The 19,826-nt window shown below is 40.4% G+C and overlaps 1 protein-coding gene across 1 annotated transcript; it reads right to left on the bottom strand.

Moving 5' to 3' along the window:
- Nucleotides 1–1,070: 1,070 nt before the first annotated feature.
- Nucleotides 1,071–16,712, bottom strand: urm1 (ubiquitin related modifier 1). Its single transcript, XM_053645950.1, has 5 exons — nt 16,528–16,712; nt 12,534–12,604; nt 5,875–5,956; nt 4,377–4,425; nt 1,071–3,752 (listed from the first exon to the last, which is right to left on the bottom strand). The coding sequence occupies exons 1-5, from the start codon at nt 16,650–16,652 to the stop codon at nt 3,684–3,686; spliced, it is 396 nt and encodes a 131-aa protein (XP_053501925.1). The 5' UTR covers nt 16,653–16,712; the 3' UTR covers nt 1,071–3,683.
- Between the last annotated feature and the right edge of the window lie 3,114 nt (nt 16,713–19,826).

The raw sequence follows: 19,826 nt of genomic DNA, 5'->3' as shown, positions 1-19,826 counted from the left end.
AGATATTACACAACTCCACGCTAAACTGGGCTAATATTGGTTAGTGCAAGGCCTTGATGCTGACAGGAATGACCGCCATGACACTGTCGACAAGCAAGGAGAAAACACCTCATGTTATGAATTATAACATAATAGAACATTTAAAATGCCATCTAATTGAAATTAAACCGTACTACGAGGACTGACACTAATCTCCGTGCTCACTATTACAGCCTATCATACACGCTGAAAGGCTTTATCTCTCTCCCGCCATTTTGATCTTGCAGTTTGGCGCCAGGCTCGCGCCGGCTTCTTCCTCAGTTCTCATCATTTTTCCCGCCTTACAGTGTCCATGCTAATATATGAATACCTCCACCCCGAATTTAACGACTTTAACACCTTCTAAATGAAGCAGAACACACAGTCAACGATTGCTGAGGAGAAGTAGGCTGAGAAACCTTGAGGGCTAATTATAATTTAGCTTTCACGCTGAGGAAAAGTCTAATGTCCTATATAGAATAGAGTAGCCTATATACTGTATATTACAGGTATGACGTAGGCCCTACAGTGTCACACTAATTTATTACACTGAATTAAAAAGACTGAGTTATTTAGTTCACAACTAAATGAAGAAAAATACAAGCCTTTCCATAACACTTTATATAAACAAGCTAATAACCTATCACCGCCCCCCAACCCCCCAACCCAAGGCTTTTAATTAGCATACATTTAGGGTTCTAGTATACAGAAGCTATTCAAAACACACTTGTACTGTTCGAAAATATATTCATTATCAATTTACACCCAATGAATTGGACCACAAAGCCGCACACAGTATGTTTTTAATGAACATTTTACAATAGAATATACAGTAGGTCTATTTATTACTATAATAATAATAATTATTGTAAGGCTATAAATGCAGCCTATATACACCAAGAATTCTCTTTTTTTGCAAAGCCCTATTAGTGTAATATATATATATATATATATATATATATATATATATATATATATATATATATATATATAAAATGAACATGTTTTATAAACTGTTAAAATATTAAGCATATGCATACGCCATCATTTTTATTCGAGACATTAAAGCTTATTATTCATGAATATTTCACCCAAATCATTTACCTTAAGTTAATTTTTTTAATTGACTAAAACACCAGTTATATTCAGTTTGACAATATTTATACTTTAGCTTAAACCCATTCAATTCAACTGTCCAGTCAATTAACATCCATAATAACAACAACGATAGCAGTTGATCACAATCTCGGCCATTTTGAAACGTCATGGAGCGTTGGTTATGTTTCACCGAACACTAATAGCTTTTGGATCTCACTTGGAAAACCCATAGTACTGCAGATGTGTATGTCGTGGTTGTATTCGTGATTGATGCTATAGGCTAGCAGGTCACACACGCCATTCAGCTTCCTGCATGACCAGAATGTTTAAGCTTTATAAGCCCAGCGGTGTGGGTTTGACGGGTTTTGACTCTCCCAAATCACCTTAGACATCTACTTACATCCAAGGGTAGAAGATGTGTAACATGATTAAGTGTTAGCCTAAAAACCAGAGCCAACGAAAGCTAATTGAGCAGCATGAGAGGCTAAAACAAGAGCAGAGCAGATTGAGATTAATTTCACGTACAGGTGACCGAGTGATGTGACGTCCAGCCTGCTATTTTAGTCCAAAGATGGTGGTTATTTTTTCGCGCAGATCAATTTCACAGACGTTCCTCGTCCTCCTGATCGCCAGTGGTTGACACATCACATTGGACTTATTTTATGTCACCTAAAAGCAGGTCCATTTTTGAGTTAGAATTATACGGCTTGAAAGCAAACTCCAAAAAAAATTAATAAAAATGCAATTTTTTACTTTTAAAACCTCACTTTTAAAGTCGTAAAAGGAACTGGCTTTAATAATCGGCCGCCATTTTAACTCCTGACCTCCCTGACAGGTCACGCCAAAGGAGAACAATGTTTACTCTCTTCATCTGCCACACACACACACACACACACACACACACACACACACACACACACAACTCAAACACTGACACTGGGGTGTTTTCTCTCTCCCTCCAGCTCATTAGCATTTGTATTATAGTTAGGCTACACTATTATCATACAGTTTTCCGTTGCAAATCGACTCTTCAGAGGATCCCGTGGGTTCGCCCCTAATGAATATTCCAGGGGACCCCAGGATCAGGAAATGGGTCTTAAAGTAGGATCAAAATCAATCTGCAACAAAAAAGACCATGCACTGTTTACTGCTATTGTTTCTGTAGGATGTGGCGATGTAAATCAGGCCTGCCACGCTCCAAACAACAACAAAAAAAGATTTAAAAGCTCTGTGGTGAATGTATAACAAACTGGATTAATGCTATATAATCTAAAGAAGGGATGAAAACGGAATTTAAAGATTTGAGACAGTTTTGAGCCAGATCCTCCATAAACCATCTCACACTGTGAATGAATTATTTAAACAGTATAAAATATATATAAAATACAGAAAAATATATGATACATAAAGAAATTATATATAAAAGATTAAAATATCAATACCCAATATCCTTTTCAGCGTGTATTATTTATTAAATAAAACCTAAAATACCTAATAACATTATAATACCAAACATTTTTCAAATAAATTTGCACTTATTGCTTTGTAATGCAAAAAACTGTGTCTGGTCATTTCTAAAAATAAATAAAAGAATACATAAATAAAAGAATATCTAAAAATAGGACCAAAAAGAACAAAATATTCCAAAAAATTATTTCTAAACATGACACAAGGCACTAACAAAATCATCCTAAATTCTGTCCCTTGCACAAAGCCACTGTTTAAAGGCCTGTGTAGGTAAAAATAAAACCATTTTGTATAGGGAAGAAAAAATCCTGATCTGGCGACACTGGGCGCAAAAGCTTTATGATAAACCTAAGCTGGAGATCCCCCATATCATATTCTTCTTTAAAAAAACAGGAGATAAAATGTCAAGGCGATGTCGACAATCCCAGGCAGAAATAGAAGGCACGAGACAGGCAGCCGAAATGTATTAGACTTCAGCGTTTATATTTGACTTTTTCCATGAACCTCAAAATCGATGAGGCATTTATTAAAACTAGTCCACCCCCCAAACAAAATAAAACAGCATTTAAGTATCAGAAAAATACCATTATAAAAAGAAAATCACATTTATTTTTTTCAAAAACAAGAGGAAAAAAACCCAAGGATGTCCAGACGTAATCAAATGAAAATGGAAATTTTGCCGTTTCTTGAGGCGAGAGTGTGAGTGATTGGTGCACGTCTCTGGAGAATCCATCTGGACGTTGGCTAGACGGAATGACCTCTGAATGTGCCCCGATGTGACCCCATCCATCGAACCGAGGGGCAGGTAGAGCGCCGAGACGATCCTGTCTCAACCCGCGTTCCACTGATGTGCCGTTTAATTGGGCTAAAAAATCAAAACAAGTCAAGACGGGCTCACCAGATTGGTCGAGAGGATGGAGGATGGAGGATGGGTAGCGCAGAGCATCGAGACTGAAGGCGTGGATATATGGTGCGTGTGTGTGTATGTATATATACACATACATATACACACATACACACACACACACACACACACACACAGATATATACATTTATATACAGATATATATAGATATACGTATGTGATCTTTTAGAGTCCATTAACCGCCATGAAGTGTGGAGATGAACACAATATTGTCCTGGTCCTGAAGCTGGTACTCCAACTCACCCTAGACCCACACACACACACACACACACACACACACACTCTGATTATACACTAATGATTTCTAGTTATTTAATGAAAAACAAAAAAAAACAAACAAACACACACACACACACACACACAAAACACCGCCGTTAGCTTTAATGACCCGTGCCAAATATTTCTTGAAAAGGGCCTTAAAAAGAAAAGCACTTATTCGATGTTTATTAGCAGCCGCATGAGACAAGGGGCCGAGCTAAAAGCTATTACAAATGAGATTTATGTTAAAGCCGTAAAAAGGGCCGACCCGGTACCGAACTTTAAATCAGTGCTTGATTTGTGGGTTTTAGACCATCATCGACAGTTGTCAAGACATCGATTTCTCCCTCATTGACCGTGTTTGCGTAAATTACAAGTAGATGCCGATATGCGGTTTTTCCTGAATGACCGACCCGGATCGGCACTCCCGCACATCAGACGGATGGAGAAAGAACTGACACACGGCCTAATAAAATGAGCAAGTCATTAAAACAGAGGAAGTGGACTGATCATCTGATCACGCAGACCCACATACATACACATACACACACACACACACACACACACACACACACACACACACACACACACACGCACGCACGCAGCTCACCATCAGTTCCCAGTCCGCATCGTTGATCAATACGAGAATACCGGGTCTCCTGTGTGAGAGAAAACAGAGACGCTCGTTTACTTGACCTGATCCGCAACGACAGACAGCATAAAGCAACTCACAACAATTTATAAAAAATGTCAACAGAGAGATGGGGGAGGCTGGTCATGCTCTGCCGTATCAGACGCTGTATTGGCATGTTTAATAAATGATCTGCGGAAACAACTAAACGCAGCTCACATGCACCTCATCTTCATTCGTTTTCTATTAATGCGTTTTAACAACGTTGACAATTCTCTATCCAAAGAGTCAGAGCAGGTTTATACATTACAGCTGTAAAATCCCTTTAAAAAAAATTCACTCTTCGAATATTTATCTCCTTGATCATATCTAGTTGTGTAACACTAAAGCAAATGAATCAGAAGCCGTAACGGTTAAAAACGCGTTTTTGTTCTTTTTCCTACAGTAACGTTTCGCCTTAATGAAGTTCCTTTCGCACATTTCTTATACTACGCAAGAGATTATTAAAGAAATGCACCATGTTTACACGGGAATCATTTACACGGGGAGATAGAAGCACGAACAATCACGATATATGCTCGCTACAGAGGGTAGAACATAGCGCGGTCTGATTTTATCTTTACAATTACGTCATTTTAAACTGGAACAATTTGTATTCAGAACCGTTTGTTGCCTCTTCAAGCAACACGATTCAGTTATTTAGCCAAAAAAGTTCCGAAAAAAAAAAAAAGTGTTTCAAAGACATAAACTAAGCAACTAGAGCTGAATTTGAATTCATAATATAATAAAATAAATATAATACATATAATAAAGATTTAAAACAATGAATAAATTTCCGTCCTGACAGACTAAAAACCAAACATATGTTATATATGAAACCCTAAGCAGTGTACACATTTAAAGAATAGAATTAGATTTTATATAGTATTATTATAATCCGATATCGTGCTACAGCTGCATTTTGTCAGGATTAGAAAATATTATTAAACGACGGCATCAGAGTACAGATCTGATACGCTGCCTGATCTCACGCACAGGATTGTAGTTCAGGGCCTGTAGTTCGGCCATTTCGCAAATCTATATACTGTTGTATTAAAGATTAAATAATCCCACAAACATGATGGATGGATTTCTGCATTAATCACTTCAAATTGTACAGAAATTGCAGTGCAGTGTTTGGGGGGGAAAAAAAGCAATATGGTGGCACATCCATCATGCTCAAACGGCAAAACGACTGGGAAATCTCATGAAATAGTCATAAACGTAGCTTTTAATCTGTAGTATTTTATGCTAGTAATCTGTAATAATCTAAAGAATCCATAAAACATATATAACCTTAATATAACCTTAATGCAGCATTTCAACATCTAAGATAGTCATTAAGAGTGTATTTCCTTTATCCAGTGTCCAGCAAAGATGATATGTACATTTCTCGTTTTGTGCTCGCGTGTGTGTGTGTGTGTGTGTGTGTACTTACACAGAATCTCCCTGCACAAAGAGCTCGGGCCTCTCCTTCAGCAAGTTCTTCTGAATCCACACTAGCAGCTGCTTCACGTCCCCTGCAAAAGAGCCAGCGAGGGTCAGAGGTTAGAGGTCAGAGTGCAGGGAGCGACAGATACGGTCGAAGTGGCGCGACAGGACCGTTGAGGGTGGGTGGGTTGGTTTGGTTTGGGAGTCCAGGAAGGAACCGAGAGTGATGTATGGAAAAGGGAAGCATAAAAAGACTGCGACACGCCACAAAATGCGGATTCGGATGAAAATACGAGGCCTTTAGTTTCATGGTGGCGTGCGACGCTACAGGAAATCAGTGTTTTTGGGAGCACGGGGTCTCTGCGGTGTCTCTACAGCGTGGATATGCGGAGGAGTGCAGGATGATTGATGGATATAAACGTTAAACGTGCCCTGTGTTGAAATTAAAATGAAATGGAGGGACCCTGTGTGTAAAGCACCGTCGTTTCGTTCCTTATTTTTAATCAGACATTTTCATGTGGCAGTTCATACAGATGCAGGGGCAACCATAAAAACACTGATGTTTGGTCAAAAATAAATAAAATGGAACAGTCCAGTATATTACAATATATTATACTGCATGCATTGTCATTGTGTGTGTGTGTGTGTGTGTGTGCTTCGACAGTGATGGAGAATGAGCGAGTGTGTGCATGTGCATATGGCTATACAGTGAACAGAGACAGAACACACAGCGAGTCTCTGGTCCAGCAACATCAGCACAGCATCATCAACCTCCATTACAGGATTAAACCACTTTCCTCCTCAAAATAGGGGTGAAGGAGATGCAGGAGGAGGAACGGACGGACAGACGGGGAGAGGGAGGAACAGAAATACCTAAACGTTAGTGAGAAGGTGCTCTGGTTTGATTAGAGAAGCAACAGTACAGGGAAATGTGCCTTGTTTTGTAAAAAACAAAAAAAACAAAACAGACTTTCAGGCTCATCCAAGCAAACGAAACACAAAGAACCTACGCAGGAACGTCCCACCAGGAGCTGCGCCTCGACATACACACTGAGCTTTAGAGCACGCCCAGACAGCGCTTTACAGCCGCCCAATATTCATCAGTGTTTCCCGTTCTCAACACTATTATTAACGCTAGCTAGAATATAATGAATTAAGATGATAAAGTGTGTTTGTTACTGCAGTTGATGTATTAAAGGGGAAAACATGTGATTTAATTTTTTTTTTATTGCAGTCAATAACATACGAGTCGGAATAATCCATAACCCGAGACGCTGCGATATTTAATCTGCGGTTAAAATCATCACATCAACAATCTCCTGCTTCCTTTCAGCAAACTAAAAACTTTCCTGCAGTGTGAGTCGGTCGTTTCATTCCTTACTTCCTTTTGGTCTTTCTTTCCTTCCTTCATTTATGTCCTTCCAACATTCCTTCCCTCGCTTTTTTCATTCCTTTCTACTTTCCTCCTTCCTTCCCTCCTTGACCGGCCTTGCTTTTTCTCTTCCTTCAGTTCCTCCCTTCTTTCCTATTTTCCACCTTGTTTTCTTCTTTCCCCCCTTTCCTTCATGTCTTTCCTTCTTTTTCGCCATTTCTTTCTATTTTTCTCTTTAACTTTCGTTCCCTAATTCCTTCCTTTTCTGCCTTTCCCCCTCGTTCCATTGCTTCCGTCTTCTTTTTGTCCTCTTTCTATTTTCCTTCCTTCCTGTCATTTGTTTGCTCCGTCCTTAGCTCGTGTATTGTACTTCCTTTATCTTTTCCTTCAGTTCCTTTGTTCCAGTTTCTTCCTTCTTTTCTGTCTTTCCTATTTATTTTCCTTGCTTCCTATTTTCTGCCTTTTCCCTTCCTTCCTGTTTTTCTTCCCATTTTCCTTCCTTCCTTCCTTCCAGCTTTCCATGCTTCCTTCCCTCCATCCTGCCTTCTTTTCTCTTCTTTCGGTTCCTTCCTCCATTCCACCCTTTTCCTTACATCCCTTTCCCCCTCCTGTTCTATTCCTATCTTCTCTCGTCCTTCACTTCTTTCTTTTCCACCTTACTTCTTGTCCTTCCTTCCCATTTTCCTTCCTTTTTGTAATTCATTCAATCCACTCTTTCCATCCTGTTTCGTCCCTCCTTCTTTCCTCTCGTTTTTGTATTTATTCCTTCCTCCCTCCCTCCCTTCATTTTGGGGTATCCAGCCCATGCTGTGTCGACTCTTTCCTGTATGCGACACCGAGACGCTTTCCCACGTTCCGTTTCCTCCACACTGAGAGTCACAGAGGAAGACGATGGAGTTCGGTGGAGAGCTGAAACCTCCGCAGTGACTCAGAGACTCAGGGGGAACACAGTGTGGGGGATTGAGAGAAAGGGGTGGGGGGAGTGTTTGAGGAGACATGAGACACGATGACGCACCAGTGTCCGCCATTGTGATGCTGTACTGAGCGTAAGTAGAGCAGAGAGGAAAGTCAGCGAAGGCGTGCTGTAAGCGCTCAGTACGTTTCTTCTCCCAGAAGAGACGGAGCTTTTCAGAGTGCCAGCATCAGCATGCGCGCGAGTGCGCTCCCTCACTCTCACTGTGAAAGGCAGGAGGCGAGCGATGGAGGCTGTTTCAGGTTAATTGGATCGCTGTCAAGCTCCTCGGCCGTGTAACGATCCGCGCTGCCTCGCAGGCCGGCTAGCTCGCGCCCCGGCGTCCATACAGAAGAGTGACGCCTGCCTCGGTGCAAAGTCCAGGCAATGAATATCGACGCGCACCGAGAGCACGAGGCTAAAAACAGAAGCAATCACTTTGCCGCTCATCATTCTTCCACTGGGGCGAGTTTTAATAAAAAAGGAAAGCGAGGGCGTGTCCTACAAACTGAGTGGCGATTCCTACATCTTCATCAATACTTCTTTTTACGCTCATAAACAAGGAGTGGAGAGGAGGAGGAGGAGGAGGGGAAAAGGGAGCAGTGTGAATCACAGCGGGCATCACAGGTGCATGCTGGGATAGTGGCTGCGAAGGAGGACGAAGGCGTGTAGCGTGGAGGCTAAGCTAGGCTCCGTGGGGTTTTTACGTGGCGTGTTTTTTGCACAACAATCGTCGTCGTTTTTTTTTTTATCATCTGCGGGTGGGAGGAGCTGACGTCATTCATCTCGATAGCAATACGAGAGACGTCCGAGCTGTCTGCGACAATGGTGTGTGTGTGTGTGTGTGTGTGTGTGTGTGTGTGTGTGTGTGTGTGTGTGTGTTGCGAGCTCATCAATCACTCAAGGATTTGGAGCATAAAATAGAAATTTGGGACGGGGGCGGGGATTTCACTGAGCTATCACAATCAGCCATCCATGACACAGAGTGAGTGAGATATTTGACTTTCTCTCTCTCTCTCACTCACACACTCACACACACACACACACACAGGAGATCTAAGGTCATCCTCTGGCCTCAGGAAGGTCCACATTCCCTCTCAGGGTCCACTTTTGTGGTCCGGTTGTCGTGGCGACTCCAGCGCCATGGTGATGACCCTGCTGCTGTTCCACTCCTGTTGTTTTATAGAGGTTTGGAGGTCCGGTAAAACACACACACCTCTGAATGTTTGCACTCAGTGTGTTAGGGAAAAGGCCACACACACACACACACACACACACACACACACACACACATTTATAATTAATCTTACTCTAATCTAACAAGTCATCTACTTTACTCTGTCCTCGGACTGTTATAAAGCACTGATACTGGAGACTCCTTCCATAAACGTTTCAGAAGTTGTTCCATGTAGAACCATTTTAGATTTTCCAAATCTAGAACCAGCTCTCCAAGGAATCTTTGAGACGTGTTTATTTTTGGTACTAAAAAGCACTAAAAACGAAATGAGATCACGATTTTTTTGTTCGTTAAAGCACGAGTGAAAAAAAGTTTAAATTATTGTACATGATTCATTTGATAGTGATAGTAAAATAAAAAAAAAACACATATTTTGAGGTTTGAGATTTATAAGTATTTGGAACACTAAAATGTTTATTTTTCTGGAATGCTTAAAAGTTTTTTTCCGGAAAAAGTGCAGGCTGGAGCGGTGATGAATTTAGTTTCATAGCTAGCTCGTCTCTCTCCACACACGCGTGAATGACTTTTCATGGAAAATTCGTCGTTCTGGTGTTAAAAGCACTCCACGTTACTGAACATTGCAGAGTTTTACGTCTCCAGCGAGTGCGATTTAACGGCCGTAGCGGGAAAAAAAAAAGACGTCGATCCGTTACGTATGACGTACGTTCTCGTATAACAGATTATCGGCACGTTCCGCGTACCGAGTCGTCGTCGAGCGTCAGCCCGAGCTCAGTGCTGGCCGCGTTCGCGTCACCCTCGGCACCACTTTCACCCCGGATCCCTGCCGAGAACCCTGCAGGAATCCCAAAGAGGAGGATCCTTTTGAGGGTGAAAGCAGAACACACATCACATCACATCACATCACATCACCCCCCTCTCCAAAAAAAAAAAAAAAAGACTGCACACAAAACCAGCACTCGGTGCTTTGTAAGCGTCATCCCTCCCGTCTTCGCAAGGCCTCCTCACGCCCCTACCCCGCTCCATACCTTCAGTGTGACCCCGGCACTGCGCATAAAAGACCAATCGACAATATCACTGACCGCATTTACAAGTGAAAGAGGCTCCATAATGGAGCAGTTAGAGACAGAATGGCCGAGGCTGAGGAGGCTCACAGATGTTGGTGGTGGACGGGAGGAGGAGGAGGAGGAAGAGGAGGAGGAGGAGGACAGGGAGAAGGATGGACACAGGGTTCAGATCTATTGTTGTTTAAGTGAAAGTGAAGGAGATGAGAAAAGCGAGTGAGGAGATTCCGTAGGATTAAGGCTCATCGATTTAATGATATAATAACGATATCACGATAAATCGTCCACTTTCTAAGATATTGACGTCGTGATCTAAAAAAAATAAATTAAACTGCAAACCTAACCGTGGTGATGTATTTTATGCATCATGGAAAATGTCTGGAGAATTGTGATCTTTATCGTGATATGTTGATCATATTGTCTGCACATATGCATGAGGTGTTTAAAAATTTCTCTGATATTTCATTTCAAACATTCTTGGTCCAAGTTAAAAACCGAGAAGAGAAGCCTTTCTCCAGCTCCATCACAGATGAATACCATCGTCGTGGTCATGCCTCCGCCTCCGGGACACATACCAGCGGAGATGTATGGAACTAATTAAGTTGTCGATAATGAGATCTGTCAAGAATTGATTTGGAGACAAAGAGTGAAAGTCGCTTCTGAAGATATGAGGAGGTCCAATATTCCTCACGGTTGTCACTGAAGAACTCTCTGAGATCAATCGGCGTTAGGTTCACGCGCCTTTTTTTACACATCGGGATAAAACGATCGCTCCTAGAGCAGCACGTAGACAAGCATTTCATTCCGCTTATACCACACCAATTTCCCAATAATTCGTTGCTGTTCTAGAGAAATTAATCAACGCCTTCTGACCAATCACGAATCCAGAACTCAATCCAGAACTGTGCTGTAACTTATGCACAATAATGAATCCTTTTATGTGTTTTTACATTTTTTTTACTTCCCATTAAACTACACTCCATCCATCACCCTAAAAGTTCTCTGGAGGACTTCCCTTTCAGAAGAAGTAGAGATCTAGAACCATTAACCATCAAAGGAACCCTCGAGGAACCGTCTTTCCTACAAAAGTGTACCAAAAATGACAGATGAACATCAATACATCTATACACTCTTAGAAAGAAGATTAAATCTAGCACTCTGAAAGGTTCTTTTCTTCTCTATTCTCTGTGTCAGGTTGTAGCTACAAGTCTTTCAGAAGGTTCCAAGTAGAAGCCAAGAAACCTTTAACTATCCAAGGGATCATTAAGGAGACCCCCGTTTTTCTTTCCCCTCATTAAAAATACAACACTCTATGAATATACATGGGTATGCAAATTAGAACCCCTCCCCCTCCACGTTCACTAACATTATATAACGTTACCATGACAACCACCATCTGGTCATGGCTAACATTAGCTGCATTCGTATCTGTCGCTTAATCTTTTCTAGAGTATCATCCTCTAATAATTTGCATACGAGACGTGATTGGTCGGAAGAACCTGAGCCTATTTTGTGACATCACAAACGCGCAAAAGTTTTTACACACAAATTCCCTGCTTTAAATGGGAAAATACGGAAAAAACAACAACATCATCATCTTAACACCATTTTTAAAAACATTTCTATGACACACGATATGTTTCAGGATATTTAAGCTTGTGAGCAAAGTGATAACTTTATTTAACGTCTACAGAAAGTTACATTTATTTTTAAAAAATGTCTTTTTATTTAAGATAAATAAATAACTAAATGGGTGAGCGAATGAATGAATATTTAACACTGAAAAGGAGAAAAAAAAATAAAAAACAAAACAAAAAATTATTTTTAATTCTTTTTTTTTTCCTTCTTCTTTTTTTCAATTCAAATACAAACTCTTGACACCGATATGAGCTGTTTCCAGTCAGTCTGTAATTATTAAGTAAATAAATAAAAGATATCACAGAGACTCGGAAGTTTGTTATGATATAATTTATCACAATATCATTATTACGTTGTCATATCGCCAAAGCCCTAATCCTCACACACACACATGCATGCACACTCACACACACACACGCTCTGATGCAGTGCTGACTGTACTCACAGGGTTCTGATTGGCTGGGAAGTGTCACATGGTGATCTTTGACTCCGTCAAACAGGAGTTCGGCTCCTCCTCTGAAAAAGGAAACACAAAACACCTTTCTATAAAATCTGATGGATATTAACCTGCATCTATTACACTTTTTTAACAGAGAAGAAAAAAAAAAAAGCAAGATTACTTTTCCTTCAACATTTTGAACAAATCTTCTACAAAGTTCTACCGGAGCTTTACCTCTGACAGTTACAACGCACCGACACTGGAGACTCCTTCCATAAATGTTACATAAACTACAGAAAAATTCCCCATATTGACGCGAACATGTTTTTTTAATCCGTTTATAATCCGTACGACTCCCTGCGTACAAGCCGTTACTACAGAAACCATAACGTACCCGAATATAAATGAACGAACTACTGTCAGAGCTGCTGCTAGAGAACGTTAATCAACACCTTTTGACCGATCAGAATCCAGAATTCGACAGAGCTGTGGGATAAAAGAAACTCTGGTTAATGTAAATGAAAGCTGCACATGAAAGCAGATTAGTTCTCCCACAGAGACTCACACAGATTCTTTCCTAGAACAAAAGCCCGACTTCCTCTCGTCCACTTTCCCTTTCTTTCAGTCGTTAAGAGGATCATCTCGCTCCACAGTCACTCCGCAGGACGTTCTCCTCCTCTCAGAAGACGTCCTGAAGAGGCCTCAGCTAACGTGTTTAACAATTATAACGTAGTAATACCTACGTTATCTGATTCCGGTGTTTATTCACGTTTTGGGAAAGTCAAGCATTCTTCAAGGTGGATAATCAGACTTCTTTCCTCAATTATGGCACAAATCACTAACTAAGCTCTAAGTCACGTGTGTCACGTGTGAACTGGGATCATTCACGTAAACTAACACGCAAGTATAAATGTACATCTGCCTCTCTAAGCCACTTCTGATGAATCACTGATGTCATTTCCGGCTCTTTTAAGCGAGTCAGATCTAAAGAGTCGACTCTTTTGACTCATTAGCATCCCCCCCCCCCAAACCAGACAAAGTTTGTCATATTGTGGTCAGTGCTTGTTGTTCTTTGCCTAACTGTGGCTGAAATTGTTCCAAATTTACACAATAACTATTTTGCATTGTATTTTATAAAATCTATTAAACCGGAAAGGCAATTTTTATTTATTTTAGCATTTCTACTATGAAATAGTCATTTAAATAAAGGCTTTTAAGTCATTTCTATTGGAAGTGTGCCTTGGATTATAATTTTTCCCCACCAAAGAGCACCGTCAAACACACTCCGTAGAACTTCTGAGCACACCGGATCTGTGTTTTGTTTTTAATTTCAGATTTTTAAAAGACACTGAATGCAGCTCAGCGTCAGGATTAAACTGAATCTGTGAATGAAATCTAAAATCCAGGAGCAATGGGATTAAAGAGACGCTACGTGTTTCCTCTAACTCTAAAACCAAGATCAAATGATGATTATTCGACACAAGGCTTGGGACGGCTTTGATTTAATCCAGATTAAAGTTGAATCCGTGTCGACGCGGGTCGTGTAAAACGTGTATATGAAAGCGAGATGGTGTTGATGTTAGAGAAGCAGCGCGACGCTGAGCGAGATGTAGCAGCAGGTGCAAGTTCCATAAAGAGCGCTCACATCTCCTGCAGAAAGCCCGGTTGTCCTCCAGATCCTCAGCTTTTGGCCGCTGGCCCGAGTTCCAGCAGCACAGAGAGTCGGAGAGGGTCAGTAAGGCCACTCACACACACCATCGCTCTTTTAAACACACACACAATGAGCCGTGAGGACTTTTATATGGTGCCAAGCGTCAACTTTTTACAGCACGCATGACCTCAGGCTGTGGTTTGTTCACGCAGAGACTCTGCATTTATTCTCTAAACGTAGTAAACTGAAAGAAAGATGAGCACTCTGTGTTTTGTTTTTTTAGCTTCTAACTCTGATTTAAGAGTCAAGTTTAATCTGGAAATGTCTTACAGACTGCCCTTTGAGTGTCTGTGGAACAAATATGGATTAAGAATGATCTCTAAAGGCCAAAGTGGGGGAAAAAACGGAACTATTTCTATAAAGTACAGTGTTCTGGGTTCTGAAAATTGACATTAATGCATTTAATGCTTTTTGCATTCATCTATGAAGTAGTGTTTAATATCAAGCGCAATGGAAAGGAAGGGAAAGAAGAGAGAGAAGTTTTTTAATGAAGGAGGATAAAAAAAAGTTCAGAAGAAAGAAAGGAAGTTGGAAGAGAGGAAGTTTGTAAGGAACAAAACTCAGAAGGAAGGAAGGAAGGAAGGAAGGGAGGAAGGAATCTCGGAATGAAACTCAGACGGAAAGAAGTTCAGAATGAAATTCGGAAGAATGGAAGTTCAGAAGGAAGAGAAAAAGGTCGTCTAGAAGTTTGGAAGGAAGGAAGTTTAGAGGGAAAGAAAGAAGAATGGAAGTTCAGAATGAAATTCAGAAGAATGGAAGTTCAGAAGGAAGAGAAGAAGAGAAGAAGGTCGTCTAGAAGTTTGGAAGGAAGGAAGTTTAGAGGGAAAGAAAGAAGCTCAGAAGGAAATTCAGATGAATAGAAGTTCAGAAGGAAGAATAGAAGTTCAGAAGGTCATCTAGAAGTTTGGAAGAAAGGAAGTTTAGAAGGAAATTCAGAAGAATGGAAGTTCAAATGGAAGAAGGAAGAATGGAAGTTCAGAAGGAAAGAAAGAAGAATGGAAGTTCAGAAGGAAGAAAGTAAGTTCAGAAGGAAAGAAAGAAGAATGGAAGTTCAGAAGGAAGAAAGGAAGTTCAGAATGAAATTCAGAAGAATGGAAGTTCAGAAGGAAGAATGGAAGTTCAGAATGAAATTCAGAAGAATGGAAGTTCAGAAGGAAGAATGGAAGTTCAGAATGAAATTCAGAAGAATGGAAGTTCAGAAGGAAGAATGGAAGTCCAGAATGAAAGAAAGAAGAATGGAAGTTCAGAAGGAAGAAAGGAAGTTCAGAAGGAAAGAAAGAAGAATGGAAGTTCAGAATGAAATTCAGAAGAATGGAAGTTCAGAAGGAAAGAAAGAAGAATGGAAGTTCAGAAGGAAGAATGGAAGTTCAGAAGGAAGAAAGGAAGTTCAGAAGGAAGAACAGATGTTCAGAAGGAAGAACAGAGAGAAAACATAGACAGATAACACAGTACCAAATCATATAATTACACAAGTGTCGTGTCTACGAAGAAACAAACTCCAGACCCCGCCCACTATTACGCAACACAAGATAACAAATGGAACATCAGAGAGAATACAGACCTATAGACGCTTTATCTCATCATCGATATGCATCTCAGTGATTAGCTGAGTGCACCTTTACTTTCAGTCCAACTTAACACCTGCATCTAATCCACAAAAATAAACTCATTCAATTCTTGTCATTCATATTTATATAACGCGTTTAACAGTGGACATTGTCCCAGAGCAGCGTTACAGAAATATACAAATTCAGGATATAGATTATAAATGTTCGAATTCATCCCTATTGAGCAGCCAGAGGTGACGGTGGTGAGAAAAAACTCCCCGAGACGATATGAGGAAGAAACCTCGAGAGGAACCGGACTCAGAAGACTCACGTGGGTGACACCGGATAGTGCGATTATAAATAAATACACCCCTTCTATAAATGTGCTAACACTACATACTCAAATACTACGTGCCGTTGTGTAAGCAGGAAATTCATTACAGTTCCGAATGTCTCTGTGCTCCCTGTACCAGTGCACACCCTCAGGATACACATGAATGCGTCCTGCACCCTATCTAGTGCACTACACAGTCCATAAGAGAGACATTTGGGCTTCAGCCTCACACTGCACAGGAGCAGGACGCTTTCTCAAAACGCCTTCTTTAGTTTCAATAAACGCTCTTTATAGGGGCGAGAAAAACGTGTTCATGCGACAAAAGAGTCATAAACAACATGTCACGTGATGCAGAGCAACAAACAAACAAACTACAACCGCGTATCGAGGCAATGAAATCATACAAACCCGAACTCTAGATGTATCGCTATGGGCGCCGCCATGACAGTCTCTTCAAACCGGAACTCGTTGGTCGCGTTCACCGGAAGTGACGAATTTGCGACGCGCCTGAAGTGTTCGTTTATCTTTTTCATTTGGTCACTATCGTTATTGTTTTAGATGTCCCTGATGTTTATCTCGGACTTTATCATTTTACGTTTTGTTTTTATGTATATACCCATTAAATAATTAATACACAAACAATGTTCTACAGTACAATATCATGAAGGAAGAAGTTTCAAACATTTACTAATTTCATCATTTGTGAGACTATTTCAACTTTTCAGGATGTTTATTTGCGTGCCAGAACCGTAACACCGTGTTTGCCCTTTCAAATGAACAATTTATGTAGAGAAATATAGAAATAATGAAAGGAATGAGAAATCATTTTTGGTGTAAGTCGTCGCCGATAAATAGTATTATTTTATAATACTTTATACGGTATATTAGGCTGTTGAACAGCTTTATTCATGTCACGTAAGGTAGATAAATTTAGGTGATATATTTCAGTGTTTTTGTACCTTCGTAAATTAATAAATAGTTAATTAGGTGTTAAATGATTGAAAAGCATAACCCCCTCCCCACCTCCTTCTCCCCCGTCTCTGTCTCTCTCTCTTGGGCTCGGTCCTGATTGGGGGTTGAACAGATTGAATATTGAATTGCAAATCCAGTGCCTTCTGTTGGGGTCCGTAACCGTGTTGGCCCATTGCAGTCGGCCATTCATGTGTTAATGTGGAGCGTGAGGAGGACCAAGGAGGATCGAGGGGCTTGGGAGAGTCAAACGAGGAACACTAACCCCCCCCACCCACCCACACACACACACACACATCCAGGACTCGGAAGTGACAAACTGCCATAGGGCTTTTGTGTACATTTTAATTTGTGTGTGTGTGTGTGTGTGTGTGTGAAAACTGCTTCTATAGTTTATACGAGGCTAATGTTGCTAACAAGTAACGGGAGCTTACAAGCTACCAGTTTAGCGCTGTGCAAACTGCACGTCTATATCATCACACAATCACATCGATAACAGCATACAAACCACATGTTAACTTTATTACCTGAAGCCCTTCATACAACCAACATACAAGCTTCACATTCAGACCATAGGCCACACCCCCTACCTGAGTCTCCATTTGAGGTGAAGGGGAATCGTGAATCTGAACTTTTCCCTTTAATAGCATACTGCTTGTCTTTATCATGATAAATTTTATTTCAATACTTTTTTTTTTTAATCACATTTCAAATTGAATTGTTCAAAATTGTGACATTTTTACTTTTCACTCTGTTTTTTTAAACACAAATAAACATTTTGTTTGTTTTTTATTTGGCAGTTTGTTTACAATCCAAAATATTGTGATTAATAAAAATGATTATTGTAATATAATAGATAATAATGTTATCATATCGCTCATCTCTACTATGATTTACCGATTAGCTTTAGTTTTCCAGATTCTCTTAATTTGACATTATTTAGAGGACAATGTGCTCCTTGGTGGACAGGACGCTCTGTCGTGGACAGTGTGTGCCAGCCTCCAAACTGAGAGTGTGTATGAGTGTGTCAGTGGTGTCAGTATGTCCTGTCTCTGACTGGCACCCAGCTTACAAACACAGCTGTGAGACACACACACACACACACACACACACACACACACACCCTGAGATTACATCATGGCCATTGTGAAGTCACTCTTGCCTGTGTTGTGTTTCACAGATATTCTGTCAACAAACAGCATACATTTTGCAAAATGTGTGTATTTTTATTGGAATTTTAATATTTCACCCTTGTTTGATTTCATAAATCTATTTTAAACTAGGTACACACAATAGTTACTCTATGGGAAGAAGATGAGCTGGTGGAGGCAGTGTGATGCTCTGGGTAATGTTCTACTGGGAGACCTTGGATCCTAGTATTCATGTGGATGTTACTTTGACACTTCAGAGGACAAGTCAGAGCTGTTTTGGTGGCACAGGGGGACCTACACAATATTAGGCAGGTGGTTTTAATGTTATGGCAATATGTATATGTATATAACAATATGTGAGCACACACACACGTGTGAAAAATAATGATTCATATGCCCTACATATGAAATGAAATAGAGTTTGTGGAAAGAAATCACATGTCCTACATTACACTACAAAATGCTAACATGTACAGGTAAATGTCACACGTGAGTCATGTGATGATTAACATGTGATGTACAGGAGACTTTTCTGTAAGGGTCCCACATACTAGTGGGTGGATGTGCGATGCTAAATTTCCCTCTGTGTGTGTGTGTGAGAGAGAGAGAGAGAGATTCCCTATGTTACAATGGTCTCTCACCCAGTTTTCCCGGGAAAGAATCGGGATCCAACACCACCCTGACCAGGAGTTTAATAATAGAATGAATGAGCAGCTGTTTTACTGAAACCTGTGTTTCATTTTAATTTCTTGGAATTTTAGCTTTTGTAAATGAATTGTAAAAAAACCCCCAAAAAACCCAGAGGTAAACTATATGGCCAAAAGTATGTGCACCCTGACCATCACACCCATACCTGGTTCTTCCTCAAAATGTTTCCACAAAGTTGGAATAACACAATTGTATTGAACATCTCTGTGTGCTGTAGCATTGCAATTTCCCTTCACTGGAACTAAGAAGCCCAGACTTGTTCCAGCACGACAATGCTCCTGTGCACAAAGCGAGCTCCATGAAGACGTGGTGTGTGAAGGTTGGAAGAAGGTAGAAGAACTCGAGTGTCCTGCACAGAACCCTGACCTCGACCCCACCGAACACCTTTGGGATGAACTGGAACTGGAGTCTCCTTATATCATCATCACAACATCAACATCAGCACCTGACCTCAACCTCACTAACGCTCTTGTAGCTGAATGATCACTGATCCCCACGGCCACGCCACAAAATCTAATGGAAAGCCTTCCAAAGGGGGAAAAATCTGGAATGAGATGTTCACCAAGCACACATGGGTGTGATGAAGACTAGTACAGGACGTTTGTTTCCCTGGAAATGACAAAGTCTAAACTTAATATGCGAATATCTCCAGAACCATTTTTTAATAGATATTCTGTTATTGGCAGGTATTATTTATTTACGCATTTAATTAAATATTTTACTGAATCTGATCAATCTAGAATTTGACTGGTTGAAATGAATGCCAAGGTGGCATTAGCAACAAAACAAACCTAGCTAGCAATCTCACCCAGCTTAAAGCTAGCTGTAAATGTGATTAGATATCTTAAAAACTCATTTTTAGAGAGTGAAATCACGAAT

Source organism: Ictalurus furcatus, chromosome 16 (genome assembly GCF_023375685.1).
Source record: "Ictalurus furcatus strain D&B chromosome 16, Billie_1.0, whole genome shotgun sequence".
NCBI lineage: Eukaryota > Metazoa > Chordata > Actinopteri > Siluriformes > Ictaluridae > Ictalurus > Ictalurus furcatus.
The sequence above is the reverse complement of the archived record's forward strand: the minus strand, read 5'-3'. Positions and strand labels throughout refer to the sequence as shown.